Source organism: Heloderma suspectum, chromosome 10, assembly GCF_057233095.1.
Source record: "Heloderma suspectum isolate Gila_16-S chromosome 10, 16-S_ref, whole genome shotgun sequence".
Classification (NCBI taxonomy): domain Eukaryota; kingdom Metazoa; phylum Chordata; class Lepidosauria; order Squamata; family Helodermatidae; genus Heloderma; species Heloderma suspectum.
This window is the reverse complement of record NC_139467.1, coordinates 8,985,145-9,011,962: the sequence shown is the minus strand read 5'-3', so window position 1 is coordinate 9,011,962 and position 26,818 is coordinate 8,985,145. Positions and strand designations below refer to the sequence as shown.

The window sequence follows — 26,818 nt, the reverse complement described above, 5'->3', positions numbered from 1 at the left end:
CTTGTCCTGCCTGGACTCCCACACAGGGTCAAGAGAATCCAGTTTGAAAGCTGGATATTTAATTATACACAATCCTTGTTTTTACTCTGGTTTTTCACTCTGGCTGTTTATTATGTTTTATGATGGTTTTTTCTACAGTTGCTTGTAAGCCATTTTATTGCAGGCTTTTATTGTTGCTTGTTGTATATATTGCTACTTTTATTGGTTTGTTGATGGCTGAAAGCGAGGAGAATCTGAGGAACCTTATGACGAAGGTGAAAGAAGAAAGTGCAAAAGCTGGGTTGCAGTTAAAACTCAACAAAACCAAGATTATGGCAACCAGCTTGATCGATAACTGGCAAATAGAGGGAGAAAACGTGGAGACAGTGACAGACTTCGTATTTCTAGGCGCAAAGATTACTGCAGACGCTGACTGCAGCCAGGAAATCAGAAGATGTTTACTTCTTGGGAGGAGAGCAATGACAAACCTTGATACAATAGTTAAGAGCAGAGATATCACACTGACAACAAAGGTCCGCATAGTTAAAGCAATGGTATTCCCCGTAGTAACCTATGGCTGCGAGAGCTGGACCATAAGGAAGGCTGAGCGAAGGAAGATAGTGAGACACTGCCCCCCCCATGCCTGATCTTTTGTGTGTTTTTGGAGACACATAGACTCATAGAGTTAGAAGGGGCCTACAAGACCATCAAGTCCAACCCCCTGCTCAGTGCAGGAAGCCTGATTCCCAGACACTCTCCCATCCAAGTACTAACCAGGGCTGACCCTGCTTAACTTCCGAGATCAGACGAGATCAGGCGTTATGTGCTATCGGCCTTAGTGATCCTATGGTCCCAGGAGAGCATCCCAGGGACCATAGGATTCTTCAGAGTCCTCCCTCTGAGGCCACAGACACTGCTATGACCTCAGAAGGGGGACTAAGGAATCCATTCTCTCTCTTGCCCTCTTTCAGCCATGGCTGAAAGAAATCCTATGGCCTCTCCTGTTGCAACCCTGGCAATGGGCCTCTGGTGGACAGGCTCAGAGGCTTATCTAGAAGGCTGGGGGTGGGGGGAAAGGAGGACAGAGAAACAAAAAACGCCTCTGTTATTCCTCCCACCCTGCCAGCAGCAGAAATCGGAGGCATCTGTCCAATGTGGTGCAACTCATAGGATTGTGCCCTTTGGTCACATTACATGGAAAAATGCATGAAATCTAATATTTTTTATTTATTTATTACATTTATATCCCACCCTTTTTCTGCCTTATGGAACCCAAGGTGGCATACATAATCCTCCTCCTCTCCATTTTAGCCTCACAACAACAACCCTGTGAGGTAGGTTGTGCTGAGAATCTGTGACCGGCCCAAAGTCACCCAGGGCATGTCTACACGTTTGACACAAAATTGGTCGGGATAGCTAATACTTTGAAGACAGAAACAAAATTCAAAGTGATCTGGAGAGACTGGAGCGCTGGGCAGAAAACAACAGAATGACATTTAATAGGGATAAATGCCAAGTTCTGCACCTAGGAAAAAGAAACCAAATGCACAGTTACAAGATTTTATTTATTTATTTATTTATTTCTATACTGCCCAATAGCCGAAGCTCTCTGGGCGGTTCACAAAAACTAAAACCAAACAACACACATTAAAACAATTTAAAATAAATAGAACATTAAAACCACAATATAACAATACAACCACAATAAAACCTAGCAGCAGTACAGGAGTTTAAAAATACAGATTTAAAACAGCAAAGATAAAAATTTAGAAAGCTAAAATGCCTGGGAAAATAAAAAGGTCTTCACCTGGCGCCGAAAGGAGTACAATGTAGGCGCCAGGCGAACCTCACTAGGGAGCTCATTCCAGAGCCGGGGTGCCACAACAGAAAAAGCCCTCCTCCTAGTAGCCACCCACCTCACTTCCTTTGGCAGGGGCTCACGGAGAAGGGCCGCTGATGATGATCTTAAGGTCCGGGCAGGCACATATGGGAGGAGGCGATCCTTCAGGTAACCTGGCCCCAAGCCGTTAAGGGCTTTGAATGTTAACACCAGCACTTTGAATCGGGCCCGGAAATGGACCGGCAGCCAGTGCAGCTGGAAAAGTACTGGCGTAATATGAGCTCGCAGGCCAGTCCCTGTTAACAATCTTGCTGCCCTATTTTGGACCAGCTGAAGTTTCCGGACCGTTTTCAAAGGCAGCCCCACGTATAACGCATTGCAGTAATCCAGACGAGAAGTTATCAGAGCATGGATAACTGTAGCTAGGCTATCTCTGTCCAGATAAGGGCGTAGTTGGTATACCAGCCTAGGCTGATAAAAAGTGCTCCGTGCCACTGAGTTCACCTGTGCCTCAAGTGACAGTTCTGGATCCAAGAGCACCCCCAAACTACGAACCTGATCCTTTAGGGGGAGTGCAACCCCCTCCAGAACAGGTTGATTATCACCTAGCCGGGCAGACGAACCACCCACTAACAGTACCTCCGTCTTGTCTGGATTGAGTTTCAGTTTATTGGCCCTCATCCAGTCCATTACCGTGCCCAGGCACTGGTTCAGAACAGCCACTGCCTCACCTGGTTTTGATGAGAAAGAGAGATAGAGCTGGGTGTCATCCGCATATTGATGGCACCTCAGCCCACACCTCCGGATAACCTCCCCCAGCGGTTTCATGTAGATGTTAAACAGCATGGGGGATAGAATAGAGCCCTGCGGAACCCCATGGCACAATTGCCATGGCACAGAGCAATAATCCCCCAGCACCACCTTCTGGAATCGGCCATCCAAGTAGGAGCGGAACCACTGTAGTGCAGTGCCTCCAACTCCCAACCCAGACAACCTATCCAGAAGGATACCATGGTCGATGGTATCGAAAGCCGCTGAGAGGTCCAGGAGAATCAACAGGGTCGCACTCCCCCTGTCCCTCTCCCGGCAAAGGTCATCCCACAGGGCGACCAAGGCAGTTTCCGTTCCAAAACCAGGCCTGAAGCCCGACTGAAATGGATCTAGATAATCCGTTTCATTCAACAGTGCCTGGAGCTGTCCTACAACCACCCGCTCAAGCACCTTGCCCAGGAAGGGGATGTTGGCCACTGGCCTATAATTGTTAACATCCTCTGGGTCCAGGTTAGGCTTTTTCAGGAGTGGTCTAATTACTGCCTCTTTTAAAGCGGCAGGCACCACTCCCTCTCTCAAGGAGGAATTTTCAAGGAGGAAGATGGGGGATACGTGGCTCAACAACACTACAAGCGAGAAAGATCTTGGAATTGTTGTCGATCACAAGCTGAATATGAGCCAACAATGTGATGTGGCTGCAAAAAAGGCAAATGCTATTTTGGGCTGCATTAATAGAAGCATCGCTTCCAAATCCCGGGAAGTACTAGTTCCCCTCTACTCAGCACTGGTTAGGCCTCATCTGGAGTACTGTGTCCAGTTCTGGGCACCACACTTTAAGAAGGATGCAGACAAGCTGGAGAGGGTTCAGAGGAGGCCAACTAAGATGATCAGGGGACTGGAAACAAAGCCCTATGAAGAGAGACTGAAAGAACTGGGCATGTTTAGCCTTGAGAAGAGAAGACTGAGGGGAGATATGATAGCACTCTTCAAGTACTTGAAAGGTTGTCACAGAGAAGAAGGCCAGGATCTCTTCTTGATCATCCCAGAGTGCAGGACATGGAATAATGGGCTCAAGTGACAGGAAGCCAGATTCTGGCTGAACAAAACTTCCTGATTGTTAGAGCAATACGACAGTGGAACCAGTTACCTAGGGAGGTGGTGGGCTCTCCCACACTGGAGGCATTCAAGACGAGGCTGGACAGCCATCTGTCAGGGATGCTCTGACTTGGATTCCTGCATTGAGCAGGGGGCTGGACTCGATGGCCTTGTAGGCCCCTTCCAACCCTACTATTCCTATGATTCTATGACACCAGCCTGAAATGCTGCATTTAAAACGGGGTTTTCTGCTTCTGTTTTAAATGCAGGATCACAACGACTCCCTTTTTCACCTGCTTCCTTTCCCCCCTCCGTTTCCCCCCTCCTTCTCCCTGTATCTGAGTCTTCAACTGTCTTTCATTGATCTCACTCCTCTTCTTGCTGCTTTTCCTCTTTTCACGGAAGGACTCGAGCAGAACACAACGGCGTATTTTGATAGCTCATTATCTGCGATCTATTTAAAAATGGAACAAAGGGTATTTAGTGTAGGACACCGGATGAATGTCTTGAATTCAGGCTTGCAAGGAGCCATTCATACTTCTTCTATTGCTGCTTAAGTGATCATATTAAATGTCTTTCAGAGTATATAGATATCTAGGGATAAAACTATACGTAGGCAGCCACACTAAGCCTACTTGCTTGGAAGAAAGTCCTACTGAAATCAATAGGATTTACATCTCAGTAAACACATTTAGCCTGCTAGTCATAATGCTCCTGTGGGTGATTGTCTCCCCACACCTTAAAATGCACAATGCTTATTGACACTACCAAAGCCTCTACCACATCCACCTCCTACATGTGGGCTTGTTATCCTGTGAGTCAAATCTGCCTCTTCCCTTCCTATGGCAACTCCTGTAAACTACCAAGAGCAGGCAAACCGGAGAAGCATTTCAGCCAGGAAGTGGTGCTGTGTTAGCAAATGACTGAGAAAGTGGAGAGCAGGCATAGCCTGAGCCTTGCACTATGTTGTTTTTTAAAAATAGAATCTCTGTGGTCCTCTGTGTTTAACCTTCACAAAGCAAGAGTGCATACTCAGGCTCTCTCAAAAGCTAAAACACAACTTTGTTGTTGTTGTTCAGTCGTTCAGTTCAGTCGTGTCCAACTCTTTGTGACCCCATGGACCATAGCATGCCAGGCCTTCCTGTCCTGCACTCTCTCCCGGAGCGTGCTCAAGTTCATATTCACTGCAAAACACAACTAGCCGGTGTTTAAATGATTCTGAGCAGGCAAATGTTTGTGTTTGTGTTTTTTGCGTTAAGAACCAGAATAAAGTCCATCTGCCCAGGATTCTTTGCACAAAACACACAAAAGATCAGGCATGGGGGGGGGGGGCAGTGTCTCAACCAGGACTGCGATTACAGGCGCAGAGTAACCCTTTCCCTCCCTGCCGCATTCCTTATAAAAATATATACAACGACAAACAGACGAACACATCAAATTTAAGTCCAACTGCTGACAGAGGGTAATACAACTGGAGCGCAATCCTATGCATGTTTAGACAGAAAAAAGCCCTGCAACTCCCAGAATTCCACAGCCAGCTGTTTTGAATGTATTATAGTTTAACCGGAGTTGTAGAATGATTTTGATAGATTACTATAATTTTTTGTAATTTACTATTAAATTTTTTTTTAAAAATCACTCCCTGCTCTTCTGCAGTTGAGATTTGCACTGTGAGGAAAGCTCCCATGTGTTAAACTCCTACTCACCACAGTTCTGAACTTGATCCTCACCCTGTGCCTGTTATTGGGGGGGGGGGGTTTAAACCACACCAGTTGCATTAAATGTAAAACTGTGTTTATTGTCAGGTCCTGCAGGACAAGCCACACCTGCTGAAATTCCCTCTTCTAGACAATGATTAAATATGCAAGAGCCCTCTCCTCTTTTGCATCTCCTTTCTCTATTTACAGTGTGTTAGGTACTCTTCTGGGCCAGGTGGCTTTCAGTCTGCCAACTGGCAAAAGAAGGATGAGAGAGAACAGGCATGCTCAATGAGCAGGGGAGAGATGGGGAGGGGAGGATCAGAAGGCAATGGAAAAGCAGGTAAGGAGAAATGGGCTAAGGACATGGTCTATATTCTTAGACTGAAGAAAATTTCCCTTGGAAATCTCAATAGAAATGCCCACATGAAGCCTGGGTGCCGCTCACTTCTGATAGAGGCTGCTTCCAGGGGAGGCTTTTACTCTGCAAATGCCCTGTCTCCATCACAGAATTTTAAGGGGGACATCCAGACGTCAATGTCTTCCATGTGTAACCCTCCCGTGTTTTCCCATGGTGTCCTCCGTCTCTTTTTCTTAACAGAAAGAATCTGTTATGGAAGAAAAGATGGAGTAGGATGGAGTAGCCGCACAGTTTTGACTATACCTTCCCAAAACTGGTGCCCTCAGGATGCTTTGGTGGACAGCTCCCCAAATTCTGGACCGTTGGCCGAGCTGGCTGAGGTTGATGACAGGTGAAGTCCAAAACATCTGGAGGCTACCAGGTTGAGGGAAGCTGTGCTAGGAGCTGTCCATCTGAAAGCACCCGTCCCTGAGAGCCATTTCTACTGGAAGGGTGCTTAGTAGCTGACCTTTGGTGAAGGTTGCACTGATCATTTTTTGTTGCTGATGTCATGTTGTTGTTGTTGTTGTTGTTGTCGTTGTTATTATTATTATTATTATTAATTAAATTTCTATACCGCCCAATGGCCAAAGCTCTCTGGGCAGTTTACAAAAATTAAATACCATTAAAATACATTATACAAACTGTAAAACCATTTTCATAAAAACATATGAACAGACAGCACATCCACAGACAACATATATCTAAAACAATTTTAGCAATCAGCCAGAAGACAAATCCAGGACCTGATTAAAACTCACCCTATGCTGCCAAATGCCTGAGAGAAGAGGAAGGTCTTAACCTGGCGCCGAGAAGATAACAATCTTGGTGCCAGGCAGGCCTCATCTGGGAGATCATTCCACAATTGGGGGGCCACCACCAAGAGAGCCCTCTACTTGCTGCTGCCTTCCGAGACTCCCTCGGAGAAGGCACCCGGAGGAGAGCCTTAGACGCTGAACACATTAAACAGGTAGGTATGTCTAAGTTGTTCCACTAGCCCTAGCAGAATGCTACTTGCTTCCCAGTTAGCCAACCAGTGACAAATTCCATAGGCAATGTTACAGATATTCGCTCTCTTGGGATGCTAGAGGCACTGGAGATGTACATCTTTGCAATATTTGCTTTATTTACAAATTGACAAGAAGAGCATAGCGGAGCAAATATATTCTGTCAATCACACAGTGCAGCTGCTAATCCAGCATCAGGATCTCAAAGACAACAACTGCACGCATCATCCAAATTAACAGTTCTCCGCAGGATCCCCTGTCACTGTCCCTTTTACAGCACACATATTTCCTTTCCTGAATCAAAGTTTATTCCAAAATGCATTGTAGGAACATGGCAGGACAGAGAGAGATTGGGTACTTGTCTACCATAATTGCTAACATTTTTCCAGGGCTGCTTCTTCACGTTTAGCAGCAGCCTCACATGCGGAATGTAATAGGTGAGGTTTTTTCCTGGCAAGAAGGATGGGGAAACCTTCACCTGTTAAATTTCTGCATGCCAGACTACTATTAAAGGTACATGAGCAAGGCTAGTAATAAAGCTGGCAAACTTATGTACCATGCCCCTTTTAAATGCCCACACCCTCCCACTCATACTTTCCAATGAGTTGCTCATGCAGTATTTCTTGCACCTGCTCTTAGACTTTAAGAGAAAACAAGAATCCCTCACTGATGTGGCACGTAAAAATGTGAGTTTATTTAGTTCTGGTCTCTGAATCAGTTAAATAAGTGCTTTCTTCCTGACTCACATGCTAAGGAAGGAGGAGGTGTGAGGTGAGTGTTTTTCCCCCTTCTCTTCAAGCGTCTAACTCTATCCCTGGCAGAGCTTGAATTTCTACTTGATACCAAGTAATAATTATTTTGATTGGAGAAGGTTCCACTTTTCATGCAACATAAGGTGTTAGTCACAGCATTCCACCCTCTGCAAAGTCAAGGAAAAAACAGGAGGCATGCGAGGGATTAAAAGAATGAAGCTAGCCAGATATGGCACCTGTGCCCGCAAGACAACAGAGAAGGACACAAGAAGAGCTGGAAAAGCAGGACCATCCATGAGGCCAGGAAGAGGACACTAAGAACAAGGATAAAACCACCGTAAAGAAGCCCAAATGAATCCCGTGGTGCAGGAAAAGCTAACGGAGGAAGGCACAAAGGTAGGGACGTGTGCGGCTTTTCCAGGTTTTATCACTGAAGACCTTAGAGTCATTTTCAAAATGTGTAGCACGCCAGTGTGTCGCGGGAGGATCTGAAGTGTGGCTTGAAACATTAAGCCAATGTATTGGATGCATGCGCTGGTGCAGCTTTCCCAAGCCTGCTGCCCTCCGGATGTGTTGGAATACAACTCCCATAATCCCCAGGCAGCATGGCCATAGGTTGGGGAAAGGCTGCGCTCTTCTCTGCCTTTCAGACCAGAGAAATCCCATGGAGCATCCCTGCCAACATATGGGCAGGGATGTTATCATGAGGAAGGGAGTCCCGGATTTGCAGCTGCAGCCCAGGCTTTCACTACTACTATGAAAAAAAATACGATGGGAAGAGCCACCTGTCACCCCTGCCCAGTAATGCCCTTGGGAACAATATGTCATGGTGTAGGTGACTCTGGGGTTGGTGAGCACATTTGGAATTCTGAAAGAGTATTGTTGGTGCTGTCATAAAATGACTGCTACGGGGGGGTTGGCAATTCCTAAAACTGGCAGCCATGGCGGGCATGGACAGTCATGAAACACTCAGTTCCTAGAAGGCGAACTGGTAAGACCAAAAGAAAAGCAATTTGCCCAAGCATCTAAGTACTTGGCAGAGGTGGGAGAGGTGACCTCCAAAACACAAAAGCACTCTTTCGAACCCAAAAAAAGATGGTGCTGGAGAGCAGTACTCTGTTTTGCAGCATGCCAGCCTTCCAGCTAAAAAAAACAGTAATTTTTAAAAAAATCTTAAGAAAAAAAAATCAGGATTGGCAAGGAGCCTGGCGGGCGCAAAGAGAGGTAGGCACATTGGTGCCCAGAGGCGCCATGTTGGAGACCCCACCAGCATTCTGTCCCAGGAATGAAGCTGGGCTGCTGTGAGACCACCCAAGCTAACACCTGAACTAGTTGCAAGGGTTGGGTTTTTTGAGGGGGCAGGCAGTGAAAGTAAGAAAAACCCCTGGCCACTTCGCATTTAAAGGTAAGAACCCATGAAAATTCTTAAAGAGTTTTGCCAGTCCTCCAAAAGTCCCTGAATACCCCCCACACACACACACACACAACTTTCAGAGAGCTTCAGCTATGGGGCAGCATAGAAATGTGAATAATACTCATCGTCGTCATCATTTCAGGGGGCGCAAATGATCCCACTCAAATGGGGGAAGATATGTGCCAGTCACTTGAGATGTTCTTGCCACACTTCTCCTTGATGATCAGTGGTCCCTTAACTTGAATTTGCAGTAGTTCCTTCCCTAGAAGTATTTTCACATACTCCAGCTCAAAGGGTATCACAAAAGAAGGATTTCATGTTACATAAATGAATGGAGGATTAATTAATTTATCAATAAGTAGTGGATGTAGCACCTAGAAAGGAACCATATATGTTCAGAGGCATCTTGTACCTGAATACAAGACACTAGGGCAAAAAACAGCAAACAACGGTCTCCATCATGCCCTGCTTGTGAGTTTCCTAGAGGGGTGGGCAGACATCATCAGCTTTGCAGGATCTACTTTGGGGTGTGTGTTGTTTTTTACTAAAACCAGAAGATCCACCAACCAGAGCCTGGTGCAAAAGACATGCTCTTAAAATTAAAGAAGTCTGAGCCCAGGAATACGTTCTGAGAACCAGAACTGAAAGGAGCTCATAGCCTTGCTTAAAAATCGACTCCCACCCCACTTTTTCTTCATTTCAGCAGTATAATTGAGAGCAGGGATTAGTTATTTTGTCGTAGCTGTTGTTAATCCATCAGGAGTCAGAAATCCTTACCTATCTACTGCAAATCACTCAGAGATCTCGCAGCACATCAAGATCTACATTCTGTCCACACCTGTCCTACACCAGGCTTCTGACTGCTCAGTGTTAAACAGCGACAGTGCGGCATAGTGGTTAGAGCATTGAGCTGGGACTCGGGAGACCCAGGTTCAAGTTCCCACTTAGCCATAAAAACTCACTGGGTGACTTTCACAAAGTCACTGACTCTCAGACTACCCTACCTTGCAGGGCTGTTGTGAGGATAAAATGCAGATGAGAGGGACCATGTAAGCCACCTTGAGTTCTTTGAAAGAGGGGGGGAAAGGTGAGATATAAATAATACATGAATAAACATACATTTAAGATCCTAAAAGATGATGCTGTTGAAGTGCTGCACTCAATATGCCAACAAATTTGGAACACTCAACAATGGCCACAAGACTGGAAAAGGTCAGTTTACATTCCAATTCCAAAGAAGGGCAATGCCAAAGAGTGTTCAAACTACCACACAATTGCACTCATTTCACATGCCAGCAAGGTGATGCTCAAAATCCTACAAGCCAGGCTTCAGCAGCATGTGAACTGAGAACTACCGGAAGTACAAGCTGGGTTTCGAAGAGGCAGAGGAACTAGAGATCAAATCTCCAACATTCACTGGATCATGGAGGAAGCAAGAAAATTCCAGAAAAACGTCTATTTCTGCTTCATTGACTGCGCTAAAGCCTTTGATTGTGTAGATCACAACAAACTGTGGCAAATTCTTAAAGAGATGGGAGTACCAGACCACCTTACCTGTCTCCTGAGAAACCTGTACAAGGGTCAAGAAGCAACAGTAAGAACCGGACATGGAACAACCGATTGGTTCAAAATTGGGAAAGGAGTATGACAAGGCTGTATATTGTCGCCCTGCTTATTTAATTTATATACATAGTACATTACGAGAAACGCCGGGTTGGATGAATCACAGGTCAGAATTAAGATTGCTGGGAGAATTATCAACAACCTCAGATACGCAGACGATACCACCCTAATGGCAGAAAGCGAAGAGGATCTAAAGAGCCTCTTGTTGAGGGTGAAAGTGGAGAGTGCAAAAGCTGGTTTGAAACTCAACATTAAAAAAACTAAGATCATGGCATCTGGCCCCATAACTTCCTGGCATATAGGAGGGGAAGAAATTAGGGATGTACGAATCCCTTACCTTGTTCCGGTGGCGGCGTCCGCTGGAGGGGGGGAGGCGCTCCGTCCCTCCCCCCGGAATCCTCGACGGGGGGGGGAGACGATCCGGTCCTCCCCCCCGGAATCCTCGACGGCCGGCTCTGCTCTGCGGCGGATCCACGGAGCAGCCAGCCAGGCCAGGGCCGTCCACAGCTGGATTTCCGGCCATGGTGGCTGCTGGGTAAAACAAAAAACAAAACCGGCGTACGCAAATGGCAGTGGCTACAGCCGCCGCCATTTGCGTTCCTTATTTTTCACCATCTTAGTCTACATAAATATTTACGTAAACTATTACAGCGAAAATAAAGGGGAACGCAAATAGCGTACTGGGCGCTATTTGCGTCCCTTTTTGATTCGCCGTTTTAGCCTACGTAAATATTTACGTAGACTAAGATGGTGAAAAATAAGGAACGCAAATGTTTACGTAGGCTAAAACGGCTAATCAAAAAGGGACGCAAATAGCGCCCACGACGCTATTTGCGTTCCCCTTTATTTTCGCCGTAATAGTCTACGTAAATATTTACGTAGACTAAGATGGCAAAAAATAAGGAACGCAAATGGCGGCGGCCATAGCCACCGCCATTTGCGTACGTTTTGTTGTGTTTTTTTAACCTGGACATGATAGGCTACATAAGTCTTTAAAAGCCAGTGTGGTGTAGTGGCGAGAGTGTTGGACTGGGAGCGAGGAGATCTGGGTTCTAGTCCCCACTCAGCCATGGAAGCTCACTGGGTGACTTTGGGCCAGTCACAGACTCTCAGCCCAACCTACCTCACAGGGTTGTTGTGAGGCTAAAATGGAGAGGAGGAGGATTATGTATGCCACCTTGGGTTCCTCAAAGAAGAAAAAAGGTGGGATATAAATGTAATAAATAAATAAAATAAATAAATGTAGCCTATCACGTCTCTGTAAAAAAACAAACAAACCCCAAACGACCAGACTGCAAATGGCGCGGCAGCAGCCGGTCAGAAGACCAGCCGCCAAAGCTGCCACTGCCAAAGCCGCTGCCAGAGCCGCTGCCTGCCGGAACATCCGCATCAGGTAAGTCTCATCCCGGGGGGGATCCGCGGGGGGGCGGGGGGGGGCAGGAACTCACCGAGATCCGGGGCGGAATTCTCTGACATCCCTAGAAGAAATGGAAGCAGTGACAGATTTTATTTTCTTGGGCTCCAAGATCACCACAGACCTGACTGCAGCCATGAAATTAAAAGACGCTTGCTCCTTGGGAGGAAATCAAAGCTATGGTTTTCCCTGTAGCAATGTATGGCTGTGAGAGCTGGACTATAAGGAAGGCTGAGCGCCGAAGAATCGATGCTTTCGAACTGTGGTGCTGGAGAAGACTCTTACGAGGCCCCTGGACTGCAAGGAGGTCAAATCAGTCAATCCTAAAGGAAATCAACCCTGACTGCTCACTGGAACGACAGATACTGAAGCTGAAGCTCAAATATTTTGGCCACCTAATGCGAAGAGAAAAGTCACTGGAAAAGACCCTGATGCTGGGAAAGAAGGCAAAAGTAGAGGGGGACGGCAGAGGATGAGATGGCTAGATAGCATCACCAGTGCAATGAATATGGACTTGAGCACACTCCGGGAGAGAGCGCAGGACAGGAAGGCCTGGTGTGCTATGGTCCATGGGGTCACGAAGAGTCGGACACGACTGAACGACTGAACAAAACATAGATACATAAAGGCAACATGCTAGACCAGATGAGCCTTTAGTTTGATCTCACAGGGGCTCTTATTTTATGCCCTCAGTCATCTTACTTTTGTCATTCTGATTTTTTTAAAACTATAGCTAAGATAAAAGAACTCTTAGAGCAGAATCCTATGCATGTTTAGACAGGAAGAACTCCGACAACTCCCAGCATTCCCCAGCCAGCATGCATAGGATTGCGCCCTTAGTTGACAAGTGGAAACTGCCACAAAATGTTGCGGTATGGAGTTTTGCTGTGCAAGACTCCAGCCACTCTGTTCCACGCCCTCTTCCCCCCTTTTCGGTCCCCCACCCCCCATTCCAGCAGACCATTCTATGGTCACCGAGCATATTTGGGGTGCTTCCAGATGAGACTTTTATTGTGCAATTGCCCTGCCTCATTCATGGTATTTTACAGGGTGTGTGTGTGGGGGGGGTGTTCTAACCATTATCTTCAATTTCTAGCCCTCTTGTGTTTTCCCACCACTTCTTCCATTGTTTTGTCTTACCGTGAAAAAATTGTTACAGAAAAAAAGATGGAATCGGCCTACAATGCCTCCTGACTGTTAGTGCTGCGACCCCTCTATCTGGAGGCACCCTTCGTTCACATTGGGCCACTTGGGCATCCCACTGGCCCACCACTATAGGCCTTTTCCTAAAGATTTTGGTTGTACTTCTGCACACCTTGGGCTTCGACCCCAGCCTGCTGATACTTCCCCTGTTGGGCATGGATGGTGGCTACAAAAGCAACCTAAAAACACAAGAAGAGCCCTGCTGGATCAGACCAAGGTCCACCTAGTCCAGCATTCTGTTCACACAGTGGCCAACCAGCTGCCTGCAGGAAAACCACAAGTAAGACATGAGTGCAACAGCACCCTCCCATCCATGTTCCCCAGCCACTGGTGGACATAGGCATACTGCCACTGATACTGGAGGTAGCATATAGCCATCAGGGCTAGTAGCCATCGATAGCCTTATCCTCCATTAACTTAGCACTCACCACCCGGACATCCAAAATAGAAGAAATGATTAATTGTATGAGTTTTAACTAGGGGTGTTGTGGGAGTCGTGGGGGGGGAGTCCGGTGGTCTTCCCCCCACTGGCCTCCTGTACGCCAGTCCGCAGACAGTCGTGCTTGCCCAGCTCAGGGTGCGCTGAGTCAGGCAAGCGCGGCAGTCCCCGCTCTCTCGCCAAGACACCATTTTGTGCAAAATGGCTTCTCGTTCTGTTTACAGAAAAGGGCTTTTTATGCAAATGGTGGCAGTAAAGGGGCCACTTATGCAAAGTTACACAAAATTACTTATGCGTAAATGGTCATTTACACCTGTATGGCTGCCATTTGCATAAAAAGCCCCTCTACGTAAAAAGAACAAACTGCCATTTTGCGCAAAATGGTGGCTCGGTCGGCGAGGGAGCGGGTGGCTGGGCGCCACTCACTCACAGACTGTCCAGCCGCCCGCGTGGTGCAGCGAACAACGTTGGGCAGCCAGCAGGGGTCTGTCAAGCAGCAGCAAGGCAGACCTGGGTGAGTTTGCCCATCCCTAGTTTTAACTTATCAGTTAAATCTTTATTTTATTTTATTTTTTATTTATTGAATAGATTACTATACCACTCAACATATTTTAAAATATCTCTAAGCAGTTCACAAGATATAGTAGACATTTAAATACAATTCAAATATATACCAATTGCTCAAGCACTAATATAAAACATGAATAAAACATGAATAAAAACATGAATAAAAAATAAAACATCACCATAATGACAAAAAGACAGACTGGACAGCACATTCACTCAGGGACGGCCTGGGTAAAGAAATAGGTCTTTAATTGGTGCCTAAAGCATGATACGGTTCACCCCTCCCGAATACCAGTGTGGGAGATCATTCCATAAATATGCATATATTTGCATGTGAGTAGTTCTGAAGGGGGGCAAAATCCATATTTTCTTTTTGTTTGATGCATGCATGTGTTGCAGCAGGTGCCATCTTTGAAAGGGCATTCCCTCTAATGTGAGAAAAAGTGGGGGATGCCTCTTCTAAGATGGCTCCTGCTGCCTAACGGTTTTGCAGGCAAGAAGGATCTACAGGCCTTTCAAGAAAACACTCAGGTCTGAATTTGGCAAATCTCTGGGGAAAACTAATGTTTGCCTGTGTGCCTCTATGTTGGTACATGGATGCCCAAAATAAGGAACCCAGAAGCACTCTTGGCTGAAATTAAAGGTTAGAATGGAACCTTAAAAAGGCTTTGGTCTCTGCACAATCTGAGAGGTTCACTTGGATGCTTGGCAAGGCTGCCTCTAGACCTGGGAGGCATGTCGGCAGCTGCACCATAACAGGCCAAGGGGGTGGCAGAAGCACATCTGATAGTGTGGAGGGGAAGAGGGGAGAGCAGAACGCATAAACTAAATAACACCGCCACCTGGCATCCAAACTGGGGGTCCTGCCTTGTTGCACCTTTTACAAGCCAGGGTCATAAACCATGGTTTTTGTTCCTAGCTTATGAATCCTGGCTTGTTCTGGAGCAACAAACACCGCTTGCACTAGCAGGAGATGCCAAGCAGGAGCAAACACACTGATTCACAGTAAACAGAATTCTCCAGAATCTTGGCTTACCATTCCATGCGAAAATGGCCACTGCGTGCCACCTCCAACCCGGCTGACCTCAGAATCCCTCATGACCCTGCAAGGGTCTATGGGGCGCACCCTTACTTTGCATCAGAGGTGCCATTGAAGACTACTCTACCTCACCCTTCCTAAATGCCAACCTTACTGCTAAGTGACAGTGAGCCCCATAGGTTTCATGTCACATGTGATTACTTACATGTTTCATAGAGGAATGGGAATTGTGAATTTTTCTGAATCTATACATTTTATTAATGGTTAAATAATTAGTTGTTATACCGAGCAATCTTTCGAACGGCTTCTTTCTTCTTATTTTAACAAAATTCTTATTCTCCAAACTTACATATGGCTTTTCATCAAATAAGAATATATCAGAATAGTTTACAATATACTAAAATTAGAATAGAATAAAACCACTAAACAATCCAAGTGCAATGTATTATTAAAATATATGTATGTACTTATTTAACAGCACAGTCCTATGTTTATTTCAATCCTATGTTTATGTAGAAGAAAGTCCCACTGTATTCAATGAGTCTTATTCCCTAATAAGTATACATAGGTGTCACAGTATGTATATAATGCATCAAGAAGTGAAATGAATGTTAATTTTTTAAGATGCATCATAATAAATTATGCACTTGTGTGCATTATGATGCTATTCTCTTGGAGTTAAAGCAGGGGTGTGGAACCTCTTTCACCTCAAGGGCTGAATTCCATTTCAGAGAAGCTCCCAGGGACCATGGTTCCAGGGCATAGTCTGAAGGCACATGAGGCAGCCACCTTGCTGAAGCTAAGTAGGTCTCTGGGTCTGGTCAGTGCTCAGTGCTTGGAGGGGAGACCACCTGGGAACCACATGCAGCCACCTTGAGTTCCACAATGGAAGAAAGGTGGGGTATAAATAAATAAATAAATAAATAAATAAATAACAATCTAAATAATAATAATTCCAGTGGTGGGCAGGGGTGAAAGCAAAGGAAGTGAGGTCCAAAAATTGGAGAGAGAAAAAACAACCAACCCCAGTATATTTTAGCAGCAGCTGCTGCTGCTGCTTATTATTATGATTATTAACATTTCTAAACCACCCCATAGCCGAAGCTCTCTAGGCAGTTTACAGAAGTTAACACATTAAAATACAATTAAAAAAAAGTTTAAAAGCCATTTCCATAACAGCACACAGACAATATACACAAACATATAATTAAAAACAACTTTGTACAGTCAGTTATAACTAAAGACACATCCAGGACCAGTCAAAACTCATCATGTGCTGCCACATGCCTGGGAAAAGAGAGAGGTGTGAACCTGGCACTGAAAAGATAACCATGGGCATCTCTACACCAGCCTAAAATCCTGCATTTAAAACGGGGCTTTCTGCTTCCTTTTTGAATGCAGGATCACGACTCCCTTTTTCACGTGCTCCCTTCCCCCCCTCCCCTTCTCCCCTCCTTCTCCCCATATCTGAGTCTTCCATTATCTTTCATTGATCTTGGTCCTCTTCTTCCCACTAACTCTTTTGATGGAGGAAACTGAAGCAGAACACAACGGGGTACTTTGATAGCTCATTATCTGCGATCTATTTAAAAGCGGAACAAAGGGCATTTCGTGCAGGAGACGCCTTGAATGATCACGGCCTCATGTAAAGAGCCCGCAGACTTCCGTGAAGGAGCAATCTCAATCACAGGATAATAGCTCAGTGTGAAGGAGCTCAATGTTGGTGCCAGGAGTGCCTCAGTGGGGGGCTTGTTCCCACCAGTAACTAAGTGGGAGAGGCATTTCAACCATTTTGAATAGGGAAAAAAGTCTACAAAAGTCAGAAAAGCACAAAATGATCCGTGGCTAGGGGAAAGGAGCTGTGATGCTCTGGGGAACCCCAGAGGGCTGGATTGGGAACCTGGCAGGGCTGGATTGGGAGCCAGGGCCCGAGGTTCCCCACCCCTGAGTTACAGTCTTGACATGATCGTACTGTACTCATGGTGAACTAGACACGCATAAAAGGTAGTGGCCCCAGGTGAGGAAACAGAGCCCCTTTTGCATGCAAAGGTATATCAAGTGATTCAGGAAGGCTTGGGTAAGCGCTGCCATGTGGATGCACTCCCAGGTTGGTACCCAGAAAAGAGGGCCTTTTCTACTGTAGCCCACCCGCTGTGGAATGAGCTCCCTAGAGAGGTTTCCCTGGTGCCTCTGTTGTACTCCTTCCAGTGCCAGATGAAGACCTTTTAGCATTTTGGCTTCCCAGGATTTTAGCTTTGGCGTTTTAAATCTGTATTTTAAATCTCTGCATTGCTGCTAGGTTTTATTCTGATTGTACTATTACATTGTGGTTTTAAGCTTTCATATTTTATATTGTTTTATGCTGCGCTTTGTGGTTTTAATTTTTGTGAACCACCCAGAGAGCTTCAACTGTTGGGCGGTATAGAAAGAAAGAAAGAAAGAAAGAAAGAAAGAAAGAAAGAAAGAAAGACAGACAGAAAGATTCACGTTGGCGACACATGTACAAGGCTGCTTATGTGCGTGGATCTCTCTTGATGGATCTAGACACCAGTGTTCACACTCCAAATTTTAAGACAACCATGGGCCAGTCTACCAGAGTGTTTTATCCCTGAACTGTAACATCTGGCTCACACGTGCAGCACACGACACACTACCCAATCCATTGTCCGAATGCTATTTCTCCCACCATATTCCAGGGGTCCCCCCACCCACCCCAACTTCATTTATGAAGATTTTTTCTGTGGGTTGCTGTTTCTATGCACTACCAAGTCATGTGTGTTCTGATCTAGCAGTATTATACGACTTACCGGTGGGAGCGGCTTTAAAGCTATAGAACCTGTTTTGAAACACACACACTCTCCTTCCCCACTCCACATCTTTCTCTTCTCTGTGCTTTCCTCACACAAATTTTGATTGCATGTGTGAGCAGGAAATCTGTGCTTTGGTTTGTTTGTGGCTCTTTTTCACTGCACACCTACAGAGTTGTGCAATTGTGAATAACCACAGAAAACAACAACCACAACAACAACCTGAAATGGCAGCAGAAATGGCCACCTCCTTCCAGCCCCTTTTTCCTCATCTTTCCTTGCATGGATTTTGATGGAATCTGCAGGTAAGAAATCCATGGGTTTTTTTAAGGCTATATTTCACTGCACACCAGGGGAAGGGAACATTTTTCAGCCAAAGGGCTGCATTCAAATTCAGAGAAGCTCTCGGGGCCACATTCCAATGGTGGGTGGGGCTCAAGGCAAAGGGGGCAGGATTGACAGCAAATGGGATAGGATGAAAATACCAGCATATTATAGATTAAAGTTCTTACTGCCAGGAACTAAGCCTTAGGAGAGTCATTTTAGGATGGGGAAAAAACTGCACAAAAGCCAGGAAACCCCCAAATGACCTGTGGTTGGAGGAAAGGGGAAGGGGAGGTGGCCATCTGGGGAACTGGGGAGGGCAGATTGGGACCCCAGGAGGGCTGGATTGGGACCCCAGGCCTAAGGTTCCCCACCTCTGATGCACACCTACAGAGCTGCGCAGCTGTGAATAACCACAGAATTAATTTTTAGGCATGCGTTCCTGCACAGCTGCAAAGGTGCGCGTGCAGTTACCAGTTTGAAAACAAAAGCAGCATGATCTCCCCCTTCTTCTGCAGTTGCAGCACTAGACTGTAGCTTCCGTCATGTGCTTGTGCTATTAAAACAAACAATAAAAGACATATGACCTTTCACACTCCTCCTGCTTCTATGCGTCACTACGTGGCACTTGATTGTGTCAGAAATACATCAGATACTGCACTGTATTCATTTACATATGCCTCCAGAGCAGCGTTTGCATTTTGAAATAAGAGTACCGGCACAGTGATGTCTCACAAACGATACGGGCTCCAGTGTAGATCTTACCCTAGTGAAAATGAAAGTGTTTCTTTTTAAAATGCGAATTGAGATTTGTATGAAAGGCTGAAATAATTGCAGGGTTTGGCAAAGGCTGGTTTTCTGTCCCCTGGCAATCTGGCATCACAGCATTCAAATGAGGCTCGTGTTTCTTACCGGCAAGACTGAGGCACAGGCAATGTCCGCCTCCACACTCCCCTTGCCTTTCACAACCCAAGAAAACAGGTCAGGGGAGGTTTGAGAGAGCTACTGTCATCCTCAACACAGAGATCAGGGGTGGAGGCTACAAAGCAGGAATGTTCCCCAACTGCCTACCTCCTTCTAAAGAACAAGGAGGAAGGATCCTGAGAAGAATAAAGCACCCGATTCCCTCCCAGAGCTCTAAATGCATCTAGAAGAGAGAACTCTGCTTGCCTGATGCTTTGAGTACTGATGTGACAGTGGGTAGATCAAGAATTTAGCTCCTGAGAAATCTTGGCTCAGATCTCTTCAGAAAGGCCACAGATGTGATCTGGGGTAAGTCTGTTTACCTTTCTAGGCTTAGACCTATAAGATGGAGATTTTGTAGGACAGGGGTGAAGAATTCAAGGTCCCAATTCCATTTGGGAGAAGCTTGCAGGGGCTGCATTTCCGTGGTGGGTGGGCCCAAAGGCGAAAGGGTTGGGGCAAAACAAAAACCCAAATAGCAGCATATTTTAGCTTCAAACTCTTACTGCCAGTAGCTAGACCTCAGCAGATGCATTTCAACCTTTCAGAATGGGTAAAAAGCTACCACACAAAAGCCAGGAAACCACCAAATGATTGGAGGTTGGGGGAAAGGTGGTAGGACTGGGTGAAGTGGCGTGGCCATCTGGGGAACCACGGACAGCTAGATTGGGACACCAAGGGGACTGGGTTTGCCCCCCCCCCGAGTGTGAGGTTCCCCACCCCTGTGGTAGGACCTCGAATACACAAGCTACGTGTGCTCTTAGATCGCCATTTTCCAAGGCGTAACTTACCACGGTGCATGTTTAACCACTTGGTAGGCCCAGGGCTGGCCCCACCATTAGGTACCCTATTGGTCCACCTTAGGCACAGACTTTCGAGTACCGTTCAAGGACAGAAAAAAAAATGAGTTTATTATATTTTTACTGCTGGAAGTTAGGGCACCATCTGAACATTAGGCCTGGCACCAAAATGGCTTGGGCCACCTCAGGGAAAGCTGGTTGTCCATGTCATCCCAGCAAGCAGCAAGGAAGTTTTTGCTAAAGCCTGGCTGCTTCCTCACACTTCTGACCAGGTGCAGCCGTGTGGCAACATTCTCCTTACCACTTGCCACACTGATCAGAAATGTGGAGAAGCACCCAGGGAGTGGTAAAAACAATTCCCTACACCACTCTTGGCGGGACAATACAGGCCAGCTCACCAAGTGGTTACAGACGCTCCATAGGAGGTTACGCTTTGGCAAATGGTCATCTGTATTCAACCCAATTGTGACCTCCTTCACCAGTGGAGGGAGCTGTTGTTAGCAAAATTGCTTCTTGTTGTGGGCTGCCCACACCAAGAACCAAGTCTGCCAACTGAAGCTCCTTAAACTGGTGAGGCAGGGCAAAAATGGTTGACTGCAGGTTGTTGCATGGAGCCTGTCTCCAACCTCATCAGGCTGTGGGTGTAGAGCAGGGGTATGTTGCAGACTTGTGGGACATGGGGAGGTGGAGATTCAGGTCAGATAAAAGCAAGGACTTCTTCACACAGCGCATAGCTAAACTATGGAATTTGCTACTACAGGATGTAGTGATGGTCACCAGTGTGGTTGGCTTTAAAAGGGAAGTGGGCAAATTCCTGGAGAAAAAGGCTATCAAAAAGGCTTCTAGTCTTGATGGCTATGTGCTACCTCCAGTACCAGAGGCAGTGAGCCTATGTACACCAGTTGCTGGGGAACATGGGTGCGGGGGGTGCTATGGCACTCATGCCCTGCTTGTGTGTTTCCCATGGGCGGCTGGTTGACCACTGTGTAAACAGAATGCTGGACTAGATGGACCCTTGGTCTGATCCAGCAGGGCTCTTCTTTTGTTCTTATGAGCGAAAGGAGCTAGTGAGAAATTATGAGGGTAAATCGGCCAAAGGATTAGTAATAATAAGGTAAGAACAGTCAGAGCTACCAACATTTATTTATACCTGCAATTTGTAGGCTAACCTATCACCGCTCAACAAGATCAGCCTCGGATGGCCTTCTCTCTGTCCCATCAGCCAGGACAGCTAGGCTGGTGAGGATGAGGGAGAGGGCCTTCTCTGTGGTGGCCCCCACTCTGTGGAACTCCCTCCCTAGGGAACTCCGCCATGCCCCCTCTTTAATGAGCTTCCACCATGCATTAAAAACATGGTTGTTCAGGCAGGCATTTGGGGTAGGCTAGGGTAATTTTAGAAATGTGATGTTTTTAATGTTGAATGTTATTGTGTAAACTGTTTTTATTGTTGTACATCGCCCAGAGTGGCTGGGTGACCGGCCAGATGGACAATTAATGAATGAATGAATGAATGACCAAAGTTCTCTGGTCATACACAGATTAGAAAATGATTAAATACAGCTAATACAGTATCACTGTAAATCCAAAGTCATTTTGGGATTTAAGAACCACCACCAACTGACTTTAATTTATATTTGGGGCCTGTCCTAAAGACTTATAACCATATTCCCAAAGGGTTGTGGGGGGTTTTCACCTCAGAGAGAATCACATTATCTCTAGTGTGTTTTTATTTTTGGACATGTCTCTCCCACGTCAAACAAGTCAGGCCAGATGCAATCTTAACTTCCTCCCTTGGTTCTCAGAATGTTGGGCCAGGAGCCAACAGTGTAGTGGGCAAGATACCTGTAGAGGTGTGTGAGAGCGAAACCAGCTATGGAAGTAGGCAGTGCTGATCTCTCGCCGAGCACCAGTGTCTGCCTTCGTCCCTCTGTTCCAGGTCCAGTCCAGTCCGAGACATTTTGCTGTCTGGGTAGAGCTGCAAATGCCCCCACATCCCCAGGTCAAAATGCATAGCCGCATCCAAAGCCAGCAAAGTTATTTCGGTGTAGTGGTGATAGTGTGGGCCTGGGAGCCGGGAGATCCAGGTTCTAGTCCCCACTCAGCCATGGAAGCTCCCTGGGCGACTTTGGGCCAGTCACAGCCTCTCAGCCCAACCTACCTCACAGGGTGGTTGTTGTGAAGATGAAATGGGGAGGAGGAGGATTATGTACGCCACCTCAGGTTCCTTGCAAGAGGAAAAAAGGCAGGATGTAAACGCAATAAATAAAATAAATAAATAATAAGGAAGTCCTACAAGTGCTGGTAGTAAAAGTATGATTATTATTATTTACAATATTTATATACCACTCTGCATCAGAAGATTTCACAGCAGTGAACAACAAGGTAAAAGAATAAAACAGGTTAAAACAGTTAAAACATTTTTTAAAGAGACAAATCCCAATAAGGTGGAGTTTAACAACAGATTAAGGGCACAAAATCCTGTGCATGTTTAGGCAGAAGCATGGCTGGCTGGGGAATGCTGAGAGTTGTAGGACTTTGGGGGGTCTAAACATGCACAGGATTGCAGCCTAAATAACTAACACTTTCCGATATCTAAAATCAGCTCACACACACACACACAAACACACCCCATCATAATCCTCATCCATATGAGCAGCCCTGCTGGATCAAACCACATGCGCACCTACTCCAACATTCTGTACTCACAGTGGCCCACCAGATGGGAAGCCCCCAAGCCGCTTGCATATATATCTGCACAAAGCGGCTCTCTCCCATGGTGACACTGGAGTCCTTTCCCTCTTCTGCTCTTGCAACCTAATCAATCATGCAGCATATGAAGCACTTTGCAAAACATGTCCCACTCATCACATTTCCGGATAGGCGGTTTCAAGGTGTTTCCACGTGAATGGCTCCCAGCAGCTAGCAATCAAAAAACATAGTGTGGCTATTCCATCTTTCCCACAAGGGATTTTCTATGGTAACAAAAAAGACCCGGGGACACACACACACACACACACACACACGAGAGGGCTACAAATGGAAGATGTATCCTACTCACCACATTTTTTTAAACTTGAAGACCACCTTAGGGAAGTAAGGTTGCAGTTGCGATCCATAGGTACAGAATTTTACTTCTCCCTATAATGAAGGGGAGTTTACATTCCAATTCCAAAGAAGGGCAACGCCAAAGAGTGTTCAAACTACCGCACAATTGCGCTCATTTCACATGCCAGCAAGGTGATGCTCAAAATCCTACAAGCTAGGCTTCAGCAGCATGTGAACCAAGAACTACCGGAAGTACAAGCGGGGTTCCGAAGAGGCAGAGGAACTAGAGATCAAATCTCCAACATTCGCTGCATCATGGAGAAAGCAAGAGAATTCCAGAAAAACGTCTATTTCTGCTTCATTGATTATGCTAAAGTCTTTGATTGTGTGGATCACAACAAACTGTGGCAAATTCTTAAAGAGATGGGAGTACCAGACCACCTTACCTGTCTCCTGAGAAACCTGTATGAGGGTCAAGAAGCAACAGTAAGAACCAGACATGGAACAACTGAGTGGTTCAAAATTGGGAAAGGAGTACAACAAGGCTGTATATTGTCGCCCTGCTTATTTAATTTATATGCAGAGTACATCATGAGAAACGCCGGGTTGGATGAATCACAGGTCGGAATTAAGATTGCCAGGAGAATTATCAACAACCTCAGATACACAGACGATACCACCCTAATGGCAGAAAGCAAAGAGGATCTAAAGAACCTCTTGTTGAGGGTGAGAGTGCAAAAGCTGGTTTGAAACTCAACATTAAAAAAACTAAGATCATGGCATCCGGCCCCATCACTTCCTGGCATATAGAAGGGGAAGAAATGGCAGCAGTGACAGATTTTACTTTCTTGGGCTTCAAGATCACTGCAGATGGTTACTGTAGCCATGAAATTAAAAGATGCTTGCTCCTTGGGAGGAAAGCTATGGCACACCTAGACAGCATAGTAAGAAGCAGAGACATCACCTTGCCGACAAAGGTTCGTATAATCAAAGCTATGGTTTTCCCAGTAGCAACGTATGGCTGTGAGAGCTGGACTATAAGGAAGGCTGAGCGCCGAAGAATCGATGCTTTCGAACTGTGGTGCTGGAGAAGACTCTTACGAGTCCCCTGGACTGCATGGAGTTCCAGTCAGTCAATCCTAAAGGAAATCAACCCTGAGTGCTCATTGGAAGGACAGATACTGAAGCTGAAGCTCAAATATTTTGGCCACCTAATGCGAAGAGAAAACTCCCTGGAAAAGACCCTGATGCTGGGAAAGACTGAAGGCAAAAGGAGAAGGGGACGGCAGAGGATGAGATGGCTAGATAGCATCACTGATGCAATGAATATGGACTTGAGCACACTCCGGGAGAGAGCGCAGGACAGGAAGGCCTGGCGTGCTCTGGTCCATGGGGTCACGAAGAGTCAGACATGACTTAACGACTGAACAACAACAACAACAAATAATGAAGGGGTGCGTGTCCTCCCACCCCCAAGGGGCCTTTTGCATGCCTCCCATGGCTGCTGCTGCTGAATTTGCCAAACCTTTGGCAAAAAAGTGGTGGTCTGCAGCTGAAATTTGGCAGTGCAGCAACAGCAAAAAAGAGGGGATTTTTCGCTGAAACAAGGCACATAGGGAGCACGTTGCACCTTCTTTTGAAACAGAATGTGCTCCCAGAAGCCTTATAATACAATGGGAAGGAAAAAATTTAGCAGATGATGTCTTCCCAGCATGGAGATGCAGTGATGATGGAGAGCTTCACCAGCTGCAGTTCTGCCTGTCCTGAAGCTGTTGAACAGCACAGGAGGCCCTCCTGAATAACTGGTAAGTCTGATCCGTTCCCCAATCCTGTACAATCCACTATTCAAATATACTGATATTTTTATGTATGTATTCGTGATATTTTAATACTGCTTTTCAACTATACTAGTAGGACAGGACAGAAGGTTATAATAGCAGGAAATTCCTCCTTAATCAATAACCATAATTGGTAATTATTATCTTGGTGCCACACACTGCCCCTTAAAACAAAGCCTCCTCCTCCGCAACCTTAGTCATGCTCCAATCTTCAAGTCTTCCCGGCAGCATGATTTTCCGAGCCTTGTTCTGCCAGGCTGCACTTCCAGCTAGCAGAATTAATTATGCCTTTGCATCTATTTACATCATAAGAAACAGCTGGGGCCTCCCCACTACATGCACTAAAAACAAACTCACTGTAACTTCCTCCTCATTATATTAGGTGAGCAGAACCTCACTGGATCACACCAATGCTCTGTCAAACCCTGCATCCTGTTTCCAGCGGTGGCCAGCTAGAAAAGCAAGATAAAAATTCCTTCAATTAAACACTAATAATTTAAAATGTATTATGGTTTAATTGAAGGGATCTTGCCTTTCCATTCATTTTTTTTTAAAATCTGTGATAATTTTTAAAATAAACAATATGCAACAAACAACAAGGTGCAGACAAAACCAAGAATGAAGCAGCAACAGAACAAAACCAGGAAATTATAGGAGGGCAGAAAAGCCACAACTGTTAATGATAAGCTCAAGGAAATAGGGCATTCCTAGTGATGCCTAAATGGAAATAGTGATAGCAGTTGGTGACTTTTCCTCAGAAGGAAGAGCCAGAGTTTTACCACAGAAAAGGCCCTCTTGCCACCTCGCTCAGAGGTCCCCAACGTTTTTGGACCCATGGACACATTTCGGAATTTGAGATACTACTATGGGCGCCACCACAAAATGGCTGCCATGGAGGATGTGGCTAGTCACATAATGGCTGCCGTGGAGGCCTGACAAGTCAAAAGAGGGGGTGGGGGGGAAATAGTGAGGCTGGAGGCTGGGACGGAGGGGGAAATAGTAAGGCAAAGGGGAAGAGGGGAGTGAAATAGCAAGGCCAGGACAGGGGAGAAACGGCGAGGTAAAGAGGGGGAGAAATAGCTACCCTAGAAACTGGGAGTAGAAACAAACAGCAAGAGAAAGGGGTGAGTGGAAGAGAAAGAGCAAAGCTATGGGATAGGGAGGGAGAGAAGGAAGAAGTCTAGGGATGGGGAAGGGATCGAAATAGCGAGGAAAGGCGTTGGGTGGCCCGAAATAGCGAGGATAGAGACTGGGAGGGCAGAGCGAGCGAGCAAAGGAGAAAGGTCTGAGGGGACAGAAGAAGATTGGGTGGGACCAGGAAGCCACTCTTTTCTTCTCTTCCTTCCCATAGAACAGCTGATCAGCAGCAGGTTCAGGTACAGAAAGGAGAACCTGGCGCCCTAATTGTTTTAAAGTTTGTTTTTTTTTAATTAAAGATACATTTTTGAAAGGGCAGTGAGTGGAGAGCTTTGCAGGCACCGTTGGAGGTCCCCGCGGGCACCACGGCATCTGCAGGTGCTGCGTCGGGGACCCCTGACCTAGGTAACTGGATGGTGGGAAAACTCGGAGAAAGGCCTCAGTTGCTCAAATGCCTCAGGGAATGATGGAATGAAGGCAACAGACATCCCCACTGCGTGTTCAGCAACTGGTATTCGGAGGTGGACCGTGTCTGTACATGGAGGTGCCTTGAGCGATCATGGCCGATAGCCACTGACAGACCTCTATGAATTTGTTTTAAAGCCATTGGCTATCGCCACGTTATGTGGTCGTGTTCTGGCAGTGTAGGACCGTTTGTGTCCCT

At 46.1% G+C, this 26,818-nt stretch overlaps 2 protein-coding genes across 2 annotated transcripts in view; one reads left to right on the top strand and one right to left on the bottom strand.

Moving 5' to 3' along the window:
- Positions 1-1,562: 1,562 nt before the first annotated feature.
- Positions 1,563-23,268, bottom strand: LOC146337613 (uncharacterized). The gene is made up of 6 exons (XM_084814996.1): positions 23,193-23,268; positions 22,293-22,358; positions 21,977-22,109; positions 12,027-12,056; positions 10,916-11,109; positions 1,563-4,139 (listed from the first exon to the last, which is right to left on the bottom strand). Exon 6 carries the CDS (start codon positions 2,663-2,665, stop codon positions 1,754-1,756), a length of 912 nt encoding a protein of 303 aa, XP_084671122.1. The 5' UTR covers positions 2,666-4,139; positions 10,916-11,109; positions 12,027-12,056; positions 21,977-22,109; positions 22,293-22,358; positions 23,193-23,268; the 3' UTR covers positions 1,563-1,753.
- Positions 7,709-26,818, top strand: part of NKPD1 (NTPase KAP family P-loop domain containing 1) — a 44,380-nt gene continuing 25,270 nt past the window's right edge. The window contains exon 1 of the mRNA XM_084814995.1: positions 7,709-7,937. Coding sequence (XP_084671121.1) covers positions 7,893-7,937 — 45 coding nt within the window. The 5' untranslated portion in view covers positions 7,709-7,892. The remainder of the gene's footprint in view (positions 7,938-26,818) is intronic.